This window comes from Pyxicephalus adspersus, chromosome 5, assembly GCF_032062135.1.
Source record: "Pyxicephalus adspersus chromosome 5, UCB_Pads_2.0, whole genome shotgun sequence".
NCBI lineage: Eukaryota > Metazoa > Chordata > Amphibia > Anura > Pyxicephalidae > Pyxicephalus > Pyxicephalus adspersus.
The window spans coordinates 29,834,679-29,855,097 of record NC_092862.1 but is presented as its reverse complement, the minus strand read 5'-3'; the positions used below and the strand labels follow the sequence as shown (position 1 = coordinate 29,855,097).

General features: G+C 37.6%; 1 protein-coding gene across 1 annotated transcript in view; it reads left to right on the top strand.

Annotated features, from left to right (window-relative positions):
- Positions 1-20,419, top strand: part of LOC140331915 (uncharacterized) — a 209,268-nt gene that overhangs the window by 24,595 nt on the left and 164,254 nt on the right. Inside the window, exons 5-8 of the mRNA XM_072413249.1 lie at positions 7,557-7,640; positions 9,656-9,823; positions 14,348-14,431; positions 20,143-20,310. Coding sequence (XP_072269350.1) covers positions 7,557-7,640; positions 9,656-9,823; positions 14,348-14,431; positions 20,143-20,310 — 504 coding nt within the window. The remainder of the gene's footprint in view (positions 1-7,556; positions 7,641-9,655; positions 9,824-14,347; positions 14,432-20,142; positions 20,311-20,419) is intronic.

Genomic DNA, 20,419 nt, shown 5'->3' with positions numbered 1-20,419 from the left:
CACTCCCAATACCTGTGCTCTGCACCTTGTGCACTTCTAATCCCAGTGTTCTGTGCAGTATGCATTACTGACCTCTGCGCTCTGTGCATGACATGCTCCAGTCCCTTCACTCTCTTGAATTACACATTCCCAACACTTTTGGTTTGTGTGGTATGTATTTCCAACCCAATAAATTAATTTTGTATTGAGAGAGGAATAGACTGCAGAGATCGAGATGAAGTCAGTACAAAGTATTGGTCAGACCACATCTGGAATATGCAGTCTAATTTTGGTCACCAGTTCACAAAAAGGACATTGTGGAATTGGAGAGTGCAGAGAAGGGCAACTAAACTAATAAATGGAATGGAGGAGCTCAGCTATGAGGAGAGATTAGCTGAACTGAATCTATTCTCCCTTGAGAAGAGACGTTTAGGATCATTACAAAAGACAAGGGGGCACTCTTTGCCTCTGGAAGAAAAGAAGTTTAATCTCCGGATAAGGAAGGGATTCTTCACTGTAAGGTCAATGAAAATGGGAAATTGGCTCCCTCAGAAAGTAGTTTCAGCAACTACTAAAGATTGCTTTAAGAAAAAGATGTGTATAGCATAAGAGTATAACTCCCCTGTTCGAGCAAATTATACCAGGGTTTTTTTTTTAGCCTTCCTCTTTTTTTTATATCTGGGATATGTTTATTTCCCTAGTCATTGAACTTAGTGGAGTTTTTTTCTTTTTACAACCTGACCTGTAGCTTTGTAACCTGTGCACTCTGTCCACTACACGTTTCTTACCTCAACAATCTGCATTATGTACTCTTAAACCTTTGCATTTTTTTATTAAAATAATTATGGTGAGGCTCATATATTGCTGCTACACTCTGCCTTGTTGCTCAATAATAATAGTAGAGCATATGTTTGTTTGCTTTCGTAGGATGTGAAGAGAGGTTTGCCTATTCATGTCATTGTACTTGTACTACATTGTATGGCTATATACATATTCAAATCTATTACTTGATACGGTACTTTATTTTATCTACTTACAGAAACATGTGGCTCACACAATCAAACTCATTGAAACTCTGCCCCTTTTTTTACATTTAAGTACTTAACCCTTAAGGGTCCTCTGTATAATCCTGCATCAGTCTACTAAAGGCAGAAAGGAGGCAATTCTACCTCTTCCCTAGTGAGGATTCATTATAAATGTGTGGGAAGTCACAAAGTGATATAGAGCAATATACAAATAAGAGTCCGATCTATATAAGAAATGTGTACGTACTTTAAAGAATATAAAGTCTACAGGCACCAGGAATGATTCTTGATCCAAGAATGATTCTTGATTTCTGATAATAAAAGTAGATGAAAACCATGTCAAAAAGAGTACTTCAGAAAAAATATACATTTTGTTTGCATTAGATGTGTATTAATTGACACTTTTGTTTTGCTGCTTTCCACACTGAACATTTAGAAATGAAGTGGTTAATAACCATAGAACTGTTGACCCTACCATATAGAATAACATAAGAAAAGGGTGCATTGAAAGGAGGCAGCTTTCACATATGGACTCATCTCCTTTTTCCAGGATTCATAGAAGCAGTGACGTAACTGAAAATCCCCTAACTAGTGAAGCCATGTTTACAGAACAGGTGGTTGTAGCACACAGAGATGGATATTCTACATGTGCCAGCAGGATGGGCATGTTCTGCACAAACAGGGTCTTGCCATCTCCAGTTATGTGAGTAAATCTCATTGCAATTAGGAGGTTGGCAGAAGAACCGATATTAGTAATTGAAAAGAGCAAGGTGTTGGATGATGTTAAATTAAAGAAAGGAACAATAACAATAAATGTTGGTGGGGCCCTGGAACAAGTTAGGGAGTTTTAAGGTACTTCTAACAACAGCAGTTTTGTTGTTGGGGTTAAGGAAGTGGCTAAACGGTCTGGAGGGTGGACTGGTGGTCTTGCTTTCTTCTTGTGCAGTTCCAGGTAAATCACCATATCAAAAACAATTTCTTAAATTTGATACCCAATCTAAATACCACTCATGCAGAAGAAAAAGGGGTATAAAAAAGGGGATTATTAGACCAGTATAAACACTATTAACAATAAAAATGGCAGCCTCTGCATCGATCAGAAGCGGCCTGACTTTTGAGGAAGTCAGATCACCTAACTGTTCCTCAATCAAACACATTAGGGATATGATAGTACTATGGAAGCAAATAGTGCTAATAATAGCATCAGAGCATCATGTGTAAGACAAAATGTTTAGCCTGGGTATGGTCTGTAGATTTTGTTTAGGAATTGCATTTTTAAAGCTTCTGCCATACACATTTTATGTGTAACTTACATGGAATACTATTCAACTCTACGAATAATATTCTAGAAAACCCACCAAAATGTATCAAGTAAAATAGTTTTTATAAATACATCACTACTTGTGTGATCTGTACCTAACCCTGGAGCTATTGGGTTTTTATCTACAGTAGCTGCTATTACCTGAAAAAATACAGGTTTCAATTACACTGGGTATCAATTTTGAACACATTTTTTGTTGACTTCAATTTTTAAGCTTATTTACACTAAAATAGGTATGCTGATTCTGAAAGTGCAGTTAGTTTTCGTCTATCACATCAGGTTTTTTCTCTACAGCTTTAAAAAATGTGATTACTGTAAAGTGAATATGTATAGGCTATTCATTTAAACATCTAGGGTTTATTAATGTGGACAAGGGAACACGTGATAAGATGCCATTAGGTATACCTATGGATTGGCGAGAACCAGGAGATCATTTTAGTAAATGTTACTTTTGGATATAACAAGAAAAATAAATTGAAAACAGAATATCCTAGTCTACCATCGGCTACACGCCCAATGGCTCATTCAGATGAAATCCCAGTGCCGGTTTTCATTATACTACCCTCTCTTAAGGAACGTGATTATGGGGACAACAATGATGAAGAGTTTGATATTGAAAAGGACTCTGTTCTTAAGGGATTTGATCAGCATGAGTTGAGTGATTTGGCACTTGATTTAGGACTATCAAAGTAGGCTTCAGAACTACCAGAATCAAGACTGCGTGAGAAAACCTTTCTTAAAAAAGAATGAAGGTATGGTACTTTCGAACCAGAGAAATGGCATTTCTGCAGTGCTTTAGAACTGACAATGGCTTTGTGTATTGCCATAACATACCTGGTTTAATGGAGGAATTGGGAATTCCAATCTTTAACTCAACTGAATGGCTACTATTCATCGATAGCTCAAACCGGAGCTTAAAGTGTGTCCTCCTTCACAATGGCAGTAAACTTGGGTCAGTCCCAATTGGCCATTCAAATTCTCTTTGTGAAGAATATGCAGACATAAAGAGAGTCATTGAGTTGCTGCAATATCACCAACACAATTGGGTCATCTGTGTTGACCTTAAAATTGTATGCTTCCTTCTTGGTCAGCAACGCGGATATTCCAAGTATACCTGTTATCTGTGCATGCGGGACAGTAGAGCTCATGAAAGGCATTAGGTGGAAAGGAATTGGCCTCCAAGATCTGCCCTAAAACCAGGTGATCCAAACATTCTACACAAACCACTTGTTTATAAAAAAAATATTATATTCCCGCCTCTGCACATGAAACTGGGTCTGATGAAGCAGTTTGTTAAAGCTTTGCGAACTGAAGGAGACTGTTTCAAGTACCTAATGTTGGCATTTCCTAGCCTGTCATTTGAAAAAATAAAGGCCAGTGTGTTTGATGGTCCACAGATTCGGCAGCTTATCAAAGATGAACTTTTCATCAGGACAATGTCAGAAGTTGATAAGAATGCTTGGTTATCATTCAAAGCCATTGTCAAGGACTTTCTTGGAAACACACGAGCAAATAATTACACAGAAATTGTCCAGAAACTCTTGCAGAGCTACAAAATGCTTGGTTGCAATATGAGCATCAAGGTGCATTTTCTGCATAGCCATCTTTCTAACTTCCCGGAAAACCTTGATGCAGTCAGGGATGAATGAGCAAGGGTGAAAGATTCCACCAAGATTTGAAAGGTCATGGAAGTACAGTATCAGGGTAGATGGGATGTACATATGATGGCTGACTATTGTTGAGCATCCGACGGGATTGTCCTAACACTGAACATTCCAGGTAAAGCTAAAAGCGTTAATTTTTACCTTAACTGCTTACCCGATTAATTTTCAAAGGTTTTAATGTCATATCGTAACAATAAATCTTTTGTAAGAACAAAAGAACATTAAATAAACAGTACTTTCAAGTTATTATTTCATTATTTTTTCATTGTATGTAAAATTTGTATGTTTTTTTGACAAAAATCGGGGGTACCCTGTATCCTAAAAACTGGATGTGACAGCAAAAAACTGGGGTCATTTCTGGATTCACCACCCAAACATTTGTAAAAAAAAACAAGTGTACGATCTATGTCAACAAAAATTGCCTTCCCCAGAGTTAGCCTGTAAATATATTGGACATATATGTTGTTCAAAACACTCTTTTTTCCCTCAAAACCTGAAGTCTAAGCAGACTAAACAGCACTTTTACTTGTAGGCAAAAGCTGACTTTGTCACAAATCACAAGTCACTCTTTGAGAAGGATCTTGTTACTAATAGTTACCGTATTTTTCGGCATATAAGACGCACCCAATTTTAAAGGAGGAAAATCTAGAAAAAAAAAGATTCTGAACCAAATACTGTAGTAAAATATTTTATATCAACTGTATAAATTTAACAATTCATCCCCTTCTGATCACGTGCCAATTCATCCCCTTCTGATCACCCTGTGCCAATTCATCCCCTTCTGATCACCCTGTGCCACTTACCGGTACCGTACTGTGCGTAGGATCAGCGTGCTTCCGGGATCGCAGTGCTTGCCGGCTTCTCGGAGGAGGAGGATCGCGGGGGTGCAGTGCTTGCCGGCTTCTCTTCGCTCGGAGGATCGCGGGGGCACGTGTGCCGGCTTCTCTTCGCTCGGAGGAGGAGGATCGCGGGGGCACGTGTGCCGGCTTCTCTTCGCTCGGAGGAGGAGGATCGCGGGGGCACGTGTGCCGGCTTCTCCTCGCTCGGAGGAGGAGGATCGCGGGGGCACGTGTGCCGGCTTCTCCTCGCTCGGAGGAGGAGAAGACACGCGCTGCAGCCAGGAGGAGAGGAGAGAAGAAGCACGCAGCATCGCGGTATCGGGTGAGTATGAAATTTTAATTATTTTTAAAACTGTGTTCGCTGTATAAGACGCACCTACTTTTCTCCCCCAGTTTTGGGGAAGAAAAAGTGCGTCTTATACGCCGAAAAATACGGTATTTACCCCTCATGTGCACAGGCAGTAATAAAACTTGATAGGTGTTCTAATTCTTCCCTAATATATTGAAAACTAGACAGAAATGGGTTAGATATACTTTAAAAGATAGGAGACCATCCCTGAGCTACTGCATTACATGTTTGTACACCAACAATCACCTTGGGATACCTTTTTAGCAATTTTAACATTTTTGTTGTGCCAGGTTGCCTGTTAACAGTTTGGGAGTAGATGTTGGTGATCATGACATCTAGTCTTATGAATCGAGTCCATAGCTAGCATAGCATAGATAAACGTGTTGGTGTAATGCTAGTGGCTGATGTTTCATTGTCAGTAAAAGGAAAAATAGAAAGTTGAGAAAGGGAAGTTCTTGATAGCTGAAATGTGTGCATAAATGTGTACTTGTGTGCTAGAAGGCTTGTAAATTGAAGGGATGGTATTATGGTATCTAATTATAGACTTGGAAAGCCAAACACATAACCATTTGTATATATCTAATGTTGTTACTGACTGTGATGAATGGGGAAGCATTTGCTTGGGTTGGATTTGGCATAAGGCAATATATTAAATCTGTTAAATATAAAAAGCCATCATTTTTTATGATATGATATTCATGTACACGACTGACCAAGTGAAGGGCAGAACATATGTCATTTATCCACCATACTTGACAGAGTTTGGGCCTGCTCAAGAGGCTGGAGCAACTATTTATGAGTTATAATAGCAAATTGTTCCATTCTCGATTTCTGTATGAATGACCATATTTAAATCTAAAGAACTTCTATATACCATGTTGTAACTATTGTGTAGCACGTCACATCCATTGGGCATCTCATCACACTTTTCACATTTGACAAATAGACATACTCTAATAGACATGTATTCTAAGTCAATCGCTGTTGTAACTTTCAATGACGATTTTTGAATAAATACACAGTTTTTTAATAATACACAGAAAGCTGATCCTCTTCCTATTCCCCCCATAATTTTAACGTTATCCATTGGACACATATATTTGTATATACATAATCTAAAATATTCCACAATATACTTTCACTTTTTTAGTCTGCATAGGCTGCTCAATCCAAACTTTCTACAGAAATTTACTATGCTGTGAAAAGTCTAGTAAATTTAATCTACTGCAATTCTTGTGTATTTCCAACAAACTAGTCTTGTCACAGAACCATGTCACTGACTGCTAGTTAGTTGTTATTGCCTCATATGAATTTAAACAGTCACCATCAACAAGTGAAACAGTAATGGTGGGTTTTTATGTTATGAAAGGACACTGAATTAAATGTTTGTTAAATATTTTATGTATGCAATGAAAAATGGAATAAAAGATCAGTATAAACATGTAAACATTCAACAAAAACTAAAAGCAATTTGACCCTTTAAAGTTACAGAATCCATTGTAAACAAAGGCAGTCAGAATCCTGAATGTCTCCTAACAAATGTGTAATTGGAATATATATTTTTGCAGCCAGTGACCTTGACTGTAATGGCATCTGAAGCAATTATGTCGTAGATGGTGATGGAGAACGTTGGCAGAGAGCAGACAGAATTGCATGAATTAGTGTAAACAGCCAGCGTTGCTAAGCAGGATTAGATGACAGTTAGCTTTTTAATGAGGGAAGACACACAGTAATTAAATGTTGACATACAATTATGAAATATATCAGATAACAAATCAGCTCAGCAAAAGGGAATAAGAACAGACATTTCTGAGAAAGGGGAAAAAAATTGTCCCGTGTTCTGTCATCTGAAACTGTTTTTTATGAGTGCAGGGTGAAGGTCAAGGAGGTATCTTAACGCCATCAATCGTTTGGACAGTTACAAATGACCTTTCACTTTCCATAAGACATTCAATATTCGGAATTGGAGTGATACATTTTTCTGAGTTTAGAAAATGGTGAAATTGAAGCCCTTCGTAGCACGCAAGGTGCTTCTGTACTGGGATCTCGTGAGCGCTTCATTCACCCGTACATTCTTTCTTGCTCACCATTAACAAGAAGCCGCTCTCCTTTTACATATGCTGTACACTTTACTACCAAGATGGCTGACAAAACGCTCATACTGAAAGCAGATGTGTTTAAAGCTTGCATGAAAAATGTTGCCATATATATTTCATGGTTAACAACTATTAATATATATTTTGTTTGTTGTATCAAAAAAAGACTTGACTCTCAAATTCTGTATATTTCTTGTACCTTTAGCACTTAGGTGTGGGAAGGTTGTCATTGTTACAGTTCCAGTTGTTTCTAAAAATGTTTTCTGAATTTTGTTTTCCGTAGATACATGACAAAGAAAGCAAATGCGAGGCCTTACAGAAAGAACTATTAAAAGCTCAAAACCAGTACTCTGCATGTTATGATGAGGTAATCAATTTTAATTGCCTGTTTTGTATTAACCTTTGCTATTTATTTCCTTACTGCTTGGCAGTACAAGTACCTAAAATATACATCTATAATTAGGAATCCTGTTGTGATTGTTTATGGTTTCTGTTACCTTTTGTAATGTCTCCATGATGTGTGCCAAACATAAAAACCATTTTCCTTTCTGTTTCCAAACAGCCCAAACTGCACATTTTTTCTGCTCATTATTATGGAAGCAGAACGGACTAGAAAAAACTTTTTTTTATTATAGCTGTATGTGAACATCTCAACATTGTGTGTTTTTATTAGAACAATGGCTACAAGAGCAAAAACATACATGGTGTTGAGACCCTGCATGGGCATAAAATCGAATATTTATTGTGGCTTGAAATATTTATATAAAGCTGAAATACATATTCAATAAATTACTTACTAGTTAGACATGTATGTAGTAAGGGAGTCAGTGATTCTTTAAAGACGACCTCTGGGCTAACCAGGTGGTTACAAAACCTAGAGAAATCACTAAATAAATAAGTACCACCTTTGAAAGGAGACATTGGTTATTGCTGTGTTTTCAAACAATACAAAAGTGACACAATATTTCGTTTACCTAAGAATATATAGATTACAGTAAAGGTGTAATAAGATCAGATGTGAACTTTATAATCAACACCTAGTTCTTGCTGCAACCTGTTCTAGAGCTATGCCCACATGGGTTTGCATGGTTAGCAGACTGTGAGGTTTCAAATCATATCCTCTGGAAAATCTATGTGTCTGTATGGTTTAGCAGATATCCAAATTTATAAAAAATGCAGATGTAGTTCTCAGAACGACCTGTTATACCAAGCACAAGCTGTTTGCCAACCCCCATGCAGGGAAAAAAAAGAAGAAGAATGTTAAGAACTCATTTGGGGTCAAAAACTTTACCTGGAGGTCCTAGTGCTAGGTGCAACAGAAGCATGCATATATTACGTCTTGGAGAAATCAGCTCTTTAATGAATGAGCAAGGTGAAAATGTCTCAAGTAATAGATCTCAAGGAAGTTTTGGCCTTATACCACCTTGCTTCTTCATTTTGTGTAATTTAGGGAATCCTAGCCCATTTGTCTTGTGGGACATTGGGCCTGATTTATTAAAGCTCTCCAAGCCTGAAAAAGACTATCACGGGAGAACTTAAGTAATCCAGCAAACCTGGAATTGATTTCTTAAAAATCATTTTCTATTACTTGGCAAATGTTTTCACTCCTGGACCAGATGTACTTCAGATTTTTAGGATCACCCAGGTTCAGTCCATCTTCTCCAGTCTTAAAAGAGCTGTAATAAATCAGGCCCATTATTATAAAGGGCATCCTCTAAGGGTAGCACCATCCAAGGTTATCACTTTACCCCCAGATCACATGTTTCTTCTATTTGCCTCAACACTAAAACTTGAAGAAAAATTACAACCTTATCTTGAATAATAGTGAGGTTGTGCAACGAGGATATATCAGCTGCTGAAAGTGAAAATGTTAAAAACACAAATGTCCAGTTTTTAAGGTTTGTTTTATACTTTTCTTTTTATAACAACTGTAAAATCTTGGATGTACTATTACTTTTTTTTTACAGTGACAGTGGACATTAGCAGAACTTTGAGCACCATAGAAAGATGATATACTTTGAGGGTGCACCTGCATCACTGATATGCAGTGCAATGTGACTGTAGAAAGCTTAAAATAGTTTTTTATGGAAAAATGCAGACTGGCTAAACTGGCTTCCATTTAAAAAGCAAAATGATCCCTATCTATCTCTTCTGTTTGTCTATGCTAGCTGCATACATTATTGGCCAAAACAGACAGGCACTGTCTCCTAACCTGCTTAAGTCTATGTGCTTGCATGTTGTGAATATTCAAAAGATAAGCAGCCTTTTGCTTCAATTAGTTACATTTCCTTTTGAGCATTAAACTCTACTTTGGGGAACATAATGTGAAGATGGGACAGCAGTGTTTGAAATGAACCTTGCATTTATCTGTTTTACATCCAGCTGCTCCACCGGGAGAAACTTTTACATAAATTTAAGGAGGAAAATATTCAGCTGACAGAGCAAATCACGCAGCAGTCCCAGGACATTTCCAAGATGAGTGAAGAAAGGAAGAAGCTGGAGCTAAAACTGGCAGTTGTCACCGAGAGACATAAAACTGCACAACAAGAGGTGTGTGTGTGCATGTGTTACAATACATTTTGCTGTCTTTCTCGTAGAGTGCCTCCTCTTGTCAATTACATGTTTAGAGAATATAACGAGGCATGTCATTTGCTTTATTGTAACCCCTGCTCTCCACAAATGACAACCAAGTATGCGTCATTACTTTTAAAAGTAATGTAACTCATTTTTCTTTCGTGCTATTTTTCCCCTGTCTGTTGCGAGACTGGCCTTTGTAAAAAAAAAAAGAAAATAAGATATGCTTAATGGGAGAAGGCAAATGCTGTTAAGGCATTGTGTTGGGATATGATTTTTTTTTTAAAACTGACCTTACACAGAGGTTTGTTATTATTTAACATTACATATTCTGTTTCTTGTATGACCTACCCTTCACTCGCCATACACGTTCATTGTGTGTTTAGGGCAGTTATATAGTCCTGTGTTGGGTCTGGTTTTAAAGTGCTGCATTTCTCTTATCTTAGGGAGATCCAGCCTATCTCAAGATCTCATGATGGTTAATATTATTATTAATATAATTCTTCAGTATTTATATAGCTCCAACATATTATGCAGGGCTTTACAAAGTCCATAGTCATATTACTAGCTGTCCATCAAAGGGGCGTACAATCTAATGTCCCTACCTTAGTCATATGTCTTTATTACAGTCTAAGGTCAATTGGGAGGAAACAAAATTAACCTAACAATATATGTGGGAGAAAACCTAGGCAAAAAGGGGAGAACCTGCAAACTCCATGCAGACAGTGTTCTGGCCGAAAATAGAAGGTGGGACCTAGGTTAACCTCTGAGCCACTGTGCTGTCCAGGGTTGCATTCAAGCAAGCTTTTGTAGGATTGCAGTGAAAACTAATATGTCAGATAACATTCAGATCCACTATATGACTACCTTTAACTGTACCTCAAGCTCAAACTTTTTTTTTTAGGAGTTTTTTGGAGTGTAGAAGGGTTTGAAACTCATTTTGCTAGGTTTTATTCATAAGGAATGTGGAAACTAATGATATTCAAGTACAGATACCAGTTTATTCCAATGACAGATTGTTTACAAAGGTATTGCAGGGCTGGTGTGGTCTATTGCTGTACCTTAGGGATCACAAAACTGCCTCCAGCCCTGATGAAAGGTGCAGAGCTGCAACCTAAAACATGTTGGTTGATGTAAACAGTCTGTCATTGGAATAAAGCTATATCTGGACCTAAATATGATGATATTGATATGGTGCTTCAGATCCTTATCAAAATTCAGAGGGGTTGTGGAACTCTTTTTGTTTTTTTAGTGCCATAATCAAACACTATACATCTGTATCACTGCCATTCTATTGGATGAAAACACTATAAACTCATAAAAACTTTAGGGTTCAAGCCCCAGCTATCTAGTTTCCCACAGTTTTTATTGCCACACTCATTACCCCACCCAGAAGTACAGTAGCTGATTGCATTAAATTTTGAGACTCATACCAACTAAAACATAAGTGTTTTAATGGTTGAATTTTTGGACTCTATTACTGGGTCATGAAGAAAAGGAAATCTTTTTTTTTTTTTCGCAGGAATACAAGCAGCAATACATTTTTGTCTTTTTCTCAAAATATATGTAGAATAAGTGGATCTCTAATTTAACTACACAGGTTTGAGTATGCTGGACTGGAAAAATACAAACCGTTTATTTTCCAAACAAAGGAATCAAGTACCAGTTGCTTGCTGAGTGATTTTTGCATGCGGTCTGTCATTTCTTTACACTTGGCCATAATATTCCCCCTTGTTTTCACCTGTAGGGTGGCCATGCTGTGTTTCTGATGCAGCTCTGCCTTATTATTATTACATAGTTTTTTTTAGCGCCATCCTATTACGCAGCGCTGTACAAAGTTGATAGTCGTGTCACTAATTGTCCGTCAAAGGAGCTCACCATAGTCATATGTCACTAAAGTAGTCTAAGGTCAATTTTGAGGGGAAGCCAATTAACCTTACTGCATGTTTTTGGAATGTGGGAGGAAACCGGAGTACCCGGAGGAAACCCACGCAGACATGGGGAGAACCTGCAAACTCCATGCAGATAATGTCCTGGCCGAGATTCAAACCTGGGACCTAGCACTGCAAAGGCAAGAGTGCTAACCACTCAGCCACTGTGCTGCCCCTAAACTCCCTAATTAGCGTGCTGATTCCCCCTTTTTGAGCAAACACTGAACAGATAATTCAAAAGCATCGAAAATCCCTCCCCAGTCCTCCTTTAGGAATTGATTAGACGGGACTCTGAAGACAGTTCTGCCCAATAATCCTAATAATACAGATGACTTTCTATAGCATCAGCTGATAGAAACTTTGTTAAGTCTTTTTTACCATTTTACTTACTAAGGAGATTCATCATTCCTCTCTTTTTGTCCTCTAGACATCTGTCACCAAAACAAAAAGTGATGGAAAATTGTCACTAGGACGTGAGCGTAAATATTGTAATGACAATACATTGTAGTGACAACTGTCTAAACCAGAAATGTGTCTTATATTGTAGAGATTTTTGTTACATCTCTGGGACAGTAAGTGAAGGAAAATGTCCCAAACAAGATACTGGTGGGGTTATTCTTTCCCTTCTCTAAGTATACATGTAGTTTATTGCCCCCAAAGAAGTTTTCTTATACTAGGTATACAGGCTTGTCTATATTTATGGTTCAGTTGTGTCATATTAACCTTTCATAGGCATTAAACCTAAAACATGGGCTTACTTGTATAAGAGATTACGCTGCCATGTTAGCAAACACTTATGTTGAAATTCAGAAGTTGCATAATGCTGGTGGGGGTTAGTATTTAGAAACATTTGGTTGACTTTCTCTCCAACAATCATATTGAAAGATGCCACAAAAAATATGCCTATTTGCCACCCTCAGGTCTGGCTGAAATGAACCAGAGCTGTTAGTGCTAATTTATAAAGGAAAACTGTAGGAAAGAAAACATTCTTGGAGGTGGAAATGTTTCCAAACGCTATACTTCAAGGTATACAATTACAAAAACTAGAATACAAGAAAAAACAGGAGCCCTTCCTTTTTTTCTAGAATACTTTGTCTCATTTGCAGAATCTGCTGTGCAAACTAAGTAGTACTTACATACTCAGCTGTGTTCCCAAATGATCAAGATTAAACCTAGGTCCTCCAAATTTTTATAAATGCTGGGGGTTGGATTGCCTATTTGGAACGCAGCTGCTCTATTCTGTATATAAACTTAATTTTGATAAACAGCTGTGATATATCATTGCTGTCAGCTTTTCCCCCAAAATTGTGCATAGCGGACCTGGCAGCTACCAGAAAGGCGTACATAAGCTTCCAAATATGGACAAATGGTTTATTAAAGAATTTGGGAGCCAACCATTATGAAGCAAAGAAAAATATGCCTATATCGACAATAGCAAATGCTTAAAAGCTAAAAACCAGTTTTAGTGCCTGAGGTGGCATGCCAGAATCTGGAACACATGTGAATTGCATGAAAGTTGACTAATCAAAAGAGAAGCTGATGTCGGTGCTCTGCTATTTTAATAGAATCTGGAACTGTTTTGTCCTGTAGTGACATAGTGGTACGAGGATGGAACTCGTAGGGCCTGATTTATTAAATCCCTCCAAGGCTGGAGAGGATACATTTTCATCAGTGAATCTGGGTGATCCAGCAAACCTAAGAAGTCATTTGCCAGCAAATGTTTTGAATCCTGGACCAGATCTATTCCAGGTTTGCAGGATCACCCAGCTTCACTGATGAAAGTGTATCCTCTCCAGCCTTGGAGGGATTTAATAAATCGGGCCCATTGTGGGTGGCAGGGGACACCTTACACTGCTGGAAGTGTTCCATGCTGATAAATCTAATGGGATAGAGGGAAATTAGTAGTCAAAGGTTGTCAAAAAGGTGAGTATGTTAGCGTTTTTTAATTTTCAGGATGAGTGCCACCCATTATATTTATTGACAAATGAAAGAAAATTTTTGGTAACAGACCTTTTATTTTCCAGACAAAAGCAAATTGTCTTCTACATGCAATGCTGACATTTATTTTTTTTAATCTTTCCCCATAGATTGTACTGAATTGCTTAGTTTATGCCTATGTTTTGGCAATTTTAACTTCTAGCAAAGAACAGAACTTTTAAATTTTAAAATATTTTTAAATGTTTATATAATTGGCTTTTTATAGAACTTGGGTTTTTAGTCTATGGCCCTGTACACAGAGGTGATTGGTTTTCTTTGGTATTTGCCTTCTAAAAGCCCCTATTTTATCATACTATGTAGGGGTTAAGTGTGACTGGTTTAGCTCCAGCGGCACTTTTATATAAAAGCACGCTGGTAGACCTATAACTTGGTAATGGCCTTTGTGCAGAAAATCCAAAGAAACATATGTTGAAAGGAACCAGCAAGAGAAAGAAATGACACAGAAAGGTTGAATGCACAATGCCTTGTCTTGCTCAAGTTAGTTTTGAATGAAGTTAGTTATTCATTCCGGTGTTTTAACTCTCGCTCATTGTCCATCTGTGTTTCATTTTGATATTTTCTTTTTTTGCAGGTTAATAACAGAGATCAAATCATTTTACAACTTAAAACAGACTTGAAAACATCACAGGAGAAATATTTTGGCTCTCAAGAAGAAGTAAGTACTTTGAGAGTTTAGACTGAAATGTCTGTTCACAGATCATTCTTCAGTTTACCAAGCTGTTTGTAAGATGGAAATGTTCAGTCTATTACCTACTATTTTATGCTTACACTGTGCACTTACACATCAGATCAGTCTCAAGAGATTGGAACTAAAGTGTATTTTTAGCAAAAATGTAATATATTGCAGTCCTTTGATATGATGGCTGCTTTGTTTTTTTATTTTCAGCCTTTTGTTCCTTATTTTCACCTGGTGATCCTGCCAGTAACACACATCTAACACATTAGGCAGTTCACTGCAATGCATCTGTGGAAAAGCAGAATTGTCATTCCAGGACAAGAAGTGTGTTAAAACTACAGAATACTTCTCTCTTTGGCCTTATTTAATAAAGCTCTCCAAGGCTGGAAAATATAAACTTTCATTAGTAAACCTCGGTGATCCGGCAAACCTAAAATGGATCTGGTACAAGATTAAAAACATTTACTAACAAATAGCAAATGACTTTTATGAAATCCATTTCAAGTTTGCTGGATCACCCAGCTTCACTAATGAAAATGTATCCTCTCCAGTCTTTGGAGAACTTTAATAAATCAGGCCCTTTATCTCTATACCATAGGGGTTGTAGTGTTACTCACATTGATAAACCAAACAGTGATGATAACACTGCTTAGGACTAGGACTTAGGACTTAGGATAGGACTACAGAGTGTACAGGATCATACAGAAGCTCTCCAGATTCTGCCAGAATAATAAAAATATAATATCCATAATGTAAATCAATTCTTAAACATATAAAAAACACGTTTCGTAGTTAGCATTCTCTGTGTTTAATTGAAGTTCTAAAAATTCTTCTGAATTTCACTGTATAAATAAATTGGAATTTTACCTGATTAGATAGTTGACACACACACACACTATTCATTCAGTTAATGCAAACAAATATTTATGTTTTAAAATGTCTATTTTGCATGTGATATGTTGTATAAAAACCTTTGTTCTGTAAATCCCAATCAAGTTATTTTACAGCATGCATTTGTAAAAGTCCCATCTGTCGGATTAGCTTTTTCTAAAAAAAAGAAGACACACATAGCCATTGCAAGCAATGCATGATTCTACTTTGCTCCTGTGTTTCAGCCCCTACTTTTCAGAAACCATTTGTAATATACTGGTAGGTTAATCAGCTAGCACATGAAAAACCTGAAAACTAAGTGTATGGATATTTCTATTCTATTTATATTTATAATAGGACTAATGCAGCTGGTATCTATGCTTTAGAAATAGCCAGCGCTAAATTGATGAAATGATTGATTTATTAACAACAAACCTCTCAAAATAGTAAACATTTACCAGAGCTATTTTTTTAGGCAAGAGTTTTTTAAATGCTTCAGATTTCACGATTCCTTTCAGTCACTGATGACCCATCTTGTGCCCATCACACAGCGTTGAACAATAAATTATTTTCAATTCAAAAGAGAAAGTTGGTGAATACATAAGTCATCCGGTTTAATTCAGTGAAAGGCAGAATCTGACCTTGTTGCGTAGTAACAATCCAAATGATGAATATGTGCTGTCACAATGGGATGGTACTGCTTATTATTGGAAATATTCTATTAAATTAATGAAAATTATACAATCTAGATTTTTTTGTTGTTTGTGGTGTTATATTGCTGACTGGGGTATCGTGCTGCACTATGCAGTAAAAAAAAAATCTTGAAATCTTTGCATTGTTTTGTAGCTAAATAAGCCATTTAAAGATGCCCATGTGTCCTTAATTATTTTAGTATGCTTTCATTTAATTATTTAACAAAAGCTGCAATTGTGGCACATTTAAAAAGAAACATAGTGGGGTTACTTATATAGCATGTCTTTCATTTATAGATTGTGTGCCTGAATGAGGTGGGTTTATCTGAATAAGGATCTTTACAAGTGCCTTTAGCCATGAATTAGTGCACCACTTTATGAATGCAAATTAATTTGACTTTTTCCTCCCAATGGAACAATAGGTCACTTTAGGGTTTGCTCATGCAGATGTCATTGCCCTTGTGTGAGCTTTGCCCCAGTCACCCTGCAGTGAATGGAGCACAAATGGTCCTTGAAATAGAAATCAGTGATCCCTATAGTAAATGGAAGCTTTCTACACATTCACATCTAGTTCAAACCCCATACTGTGTTCACCTATAAAAAAAGTGTCTTGCATTGAACATAATGAGTTTATATGGTCACTGGGTTCTGTGTGACCTCTCTTACAGGGCTAGTACAAAAAATGCAAAAAGTAAGACATATTTAGAACCAGTAGCCTAATGCAACATTTAATGAATTATATATTACTGTGTCTTGGTGAGTAAATGTATAGTGCAACCCATTGGTGCCTTAAATAGTAACATGGTAGCCCGTAGTCATCAGGTTAGTACAATGGCTTAGCCAAGAGTCTTTGAGGTTTGTTTAAAAAGCATTGAATTAGACATGCATTGCATGTGAATTTTCTGCTGTATGTATTATAAAAGACTGTAAAGGATTCACCACCAGTAGCTGTCTAGTAAAAGTCGTATTCACTGTTTTATAAATATGCCCCTAGGTGACTTGATGTGCAATGGTATGTTTTTGGCTTCCAGCTGCACTAAGCAACTATCTACATGGAGTTTGTATTTGTTTTGGTCCCTGTTCCCCCTCAAGTACTTTGTATTTCTCCCACAACACATCATTCAACTGTTGGTTAATTTTTTTCTGATGTGTTAGGGGTGTTAGGCTACGTACACACATTCAATAATTGTTGTTGGAAAGAAAATCTTTTACGATTCTTTACAATGACAAGAGACCTAATGAACGCTATACATTGCCGTTCTGTTCTTTGTAGAGGGAAGGGGGGGGGGGGGGGAACGTTGGAGCAGTACCCTGCTGCACTTTCTCCCCTTTACTTCTATTACATTTGTTCTTCGTTCATGGATCCACCAGGACGGATCCATAAAAGACGTTGGACAACCACTGTACACACGTCAGATACTCGTTTGATTCTAGCCCTAAGGCAATTATCAGACTAGAATCATCTGACGTGTGTACGTAGCCTTAGATTGTAAGCTTCTTAGGATGATGTACTGTTGTGAATTGTTCTATGTTCTCTGTACAGGGATAAAGAATTTGTCAGCAGTTTATTAATGAGTAAAATAAATAAAATTTCCAAGCTATTCTGTCAGTACATGTAAAATACCAACTTTTGTTGCCTATAAAGAAAACTAGAAGTACACTCATTGGGGCCATTAAATGCAAAATATTAGTCTCTGGTGCTCATAAATGTATAATGCCCACTTCCAGCATCAGTAACTATATACTGACAGCCCTTGATGCTTGTAAAAAGTATAATGCTAAGCTCTGCTGTCAGTAAATGTGTAATGCCAAGCATAATGCTCACGTCTACTTTTCAGAAACTCTCTGCTATGGGCACTTTAGGTGACCACATTATTCACAGATAGCCCTAACCTATCTTATGTTATCACATTATAGTCAGTAAGACAAACACTGAAAAAAAAATATTCCAGTAGAAATTCAATAAATTCATGTTTGTATAAAAAAAAGGTTTCAATGTTAGTGTAATTAAACCCTAAATTTGTGAAATGAAATAGTGCTGCTGACTGTAGCATCTACTATGTCTACTGCTTGCATCTCTTTTACAACCTGCCAGCCACAAACATGTGAAAACTGTCAATCTCATTGTTAAACAGTTGGTTCTATTTGTAGTTGGCTACATTGTCTTGTGGAGTGCTATGGAGCTCTTCTGTAGTCTCCACAACCTACATACTCTCCCAGGGACTACAGCTGGAAGGATGCCCCTTTGCATGAACAGCACAAAAGGCAGCTGAAACATTAGGGGCAGTAATAGGAATAATCAGCATGCATGCTTAATACTAAATAACCAATTTGAAAAATAAGGATTTCCATGCTCAGCCGATGTGTTGGAATAAACAATGTGAAATAACTGCGTGTACCTGATGCATACATTGTACATGGTGAAATGTAAAGGAAATCACATCAGTGCATGTCTGGAGCATGGGCAGCGCAACACACGCTTTAGACAAGTGCTAAAGGGACATGTAAGATTTTTATTCACAGTTTAATATTACTTTTAAAATAAAAATAACTAAAAAACAAAATATAAATTAGGTTTTCTCAAATTTGCTTACAAGTCCATTTCACATATTCTAATCTATCTACATGCTCCTATGTGGCGCTCTAAATGAGTCCCAGATCTAGGTACTACGTAATGGATAAGCCCAACCCCCATGGGCCGCGGCTATCTGACAGGTGGCCCGTGGGTCTGGCCGGTGCACCCCCCAATGGGGTCAGGAGAAGGAGAAGAGGGTGCATAGACCAGAACTGCAGACCATGTCTCCTGCACAGATCGCAGGCTCAGGGCTGTGGGCAGGTTGTGTCTCTGGAGTGTGCAGGTTCTAACATCATGACATCACTGGGGGAAGTTTCTTCCCCTTTGAGTGACACAGGGCTCCCTGCGCATGCGTGGTCCGGAGTCTGAATCTAGTGGTCTGTGAGTTTTAGGTTGGGGACCACTTCTCTACTACCACTGATTGATAAAAATTCACCTTTGTAGCTCACAAACGTCCACTCCCAGACACTGCAGCTAACTGTGAGTAGATTTTTGCAACAAAAGCAGACCAGAAGGCAAAAAACTGAGCATATCCAGCTGGTAATTGACAAGCTATAGACTTGTGAATCAACAGTGGCAATGCCGAAAACCATACACCCTCTGCAAGCTCCTCTCAAACCTCTTGTAGTGCAGCAGGGACAACTGACACTAAGGGGTGATAATGCTGGTCTGAATTCAGCAACAGTGCAGGTGTGATGTAACCTCAGCACAAGTAGCTGCATGAGGTGAACTCCGCTCACAGATATATTTTTATTTTCAACCCCAAATTTTTTCACTCAGGGCCTGATTTGTTAAAGCTCTCCAAGGCTGGAGAGGATACACTTTCATCAGTGAAGCTGTGTGATCCAACAAACCTGGTCATTTTCTATTTGCTATGCAAATGTTTTGATTCCTGGACCAGATCCATTACAGGTTTTCTGGTTCACCCAGTTTCACTGATGGAAGTGTAACCTCTCCAGTCTTGGAAAGCTTTAATAAATCATGCCCTCCGGAAGAGCTATGTAAAACTTTTTTTAGTATGTTAGATCTGCTTTAGCTTTAGGATTTCAAAGCTGGTGAAGTGTAGTATACATCTATCATGGAGCACAATGCAATGCTTTCTAAATATGCAGAGGCTATTTTTTATCACATTGCCAGGGTTGGGCTGAGAGTAAATCAAACAAAAGGTCACCTTGGACACTTCTTTAGGAATGGGGTTTAAAGGGGTCAGAACCTGCAACACATAATGCTGAAACAGTTTACATTTTGGTAATAGGGATGGCTAAGTGTGGCGCAAGTAGGCCATTTTGGGTGCTAAATGACCTTGTCCCATCATTGGTGCCATCATAAAGATTTAAATAAATGACTTAAAGCTAAAACCAGCCTGCTTTCATTCTTTGACATACAATTATATCTCTAATATTGTACAATCTCTAGTCTTCAAGACTTTTTTATAGCTTTGTTTCTGGACTACAGATGTTTAAACATAAATAAGATATTCAACTGCATTTTTTTGTACCTGTACATCACATTTGCATTTTCTCTTTTATGATTAACAACTGTTCTCTCTTTAGTTAAGCCTCCAAGAGGCAGAGATTTCAAGACTCCAACAGAAGATAAGATGTCTTCAGAATGAAGCTCGGGAACTATGGGAAAAATGTAATGAACAGGAAGACCAGCTTAATCAAATAGAGAAAGCAAAACAACAGCTCTTTCATGAGCAGGAGATTCATCTTGGCCAAGTAAGTGCTGTGGTGTCTTCACCAGATGCCAATTATGATTATTTAAAGCCAGTGTTTGATGCAGCCAGTTTGGTGAAAAGCAGTTAAAGTGGCTTTGTTACTTGAAAAA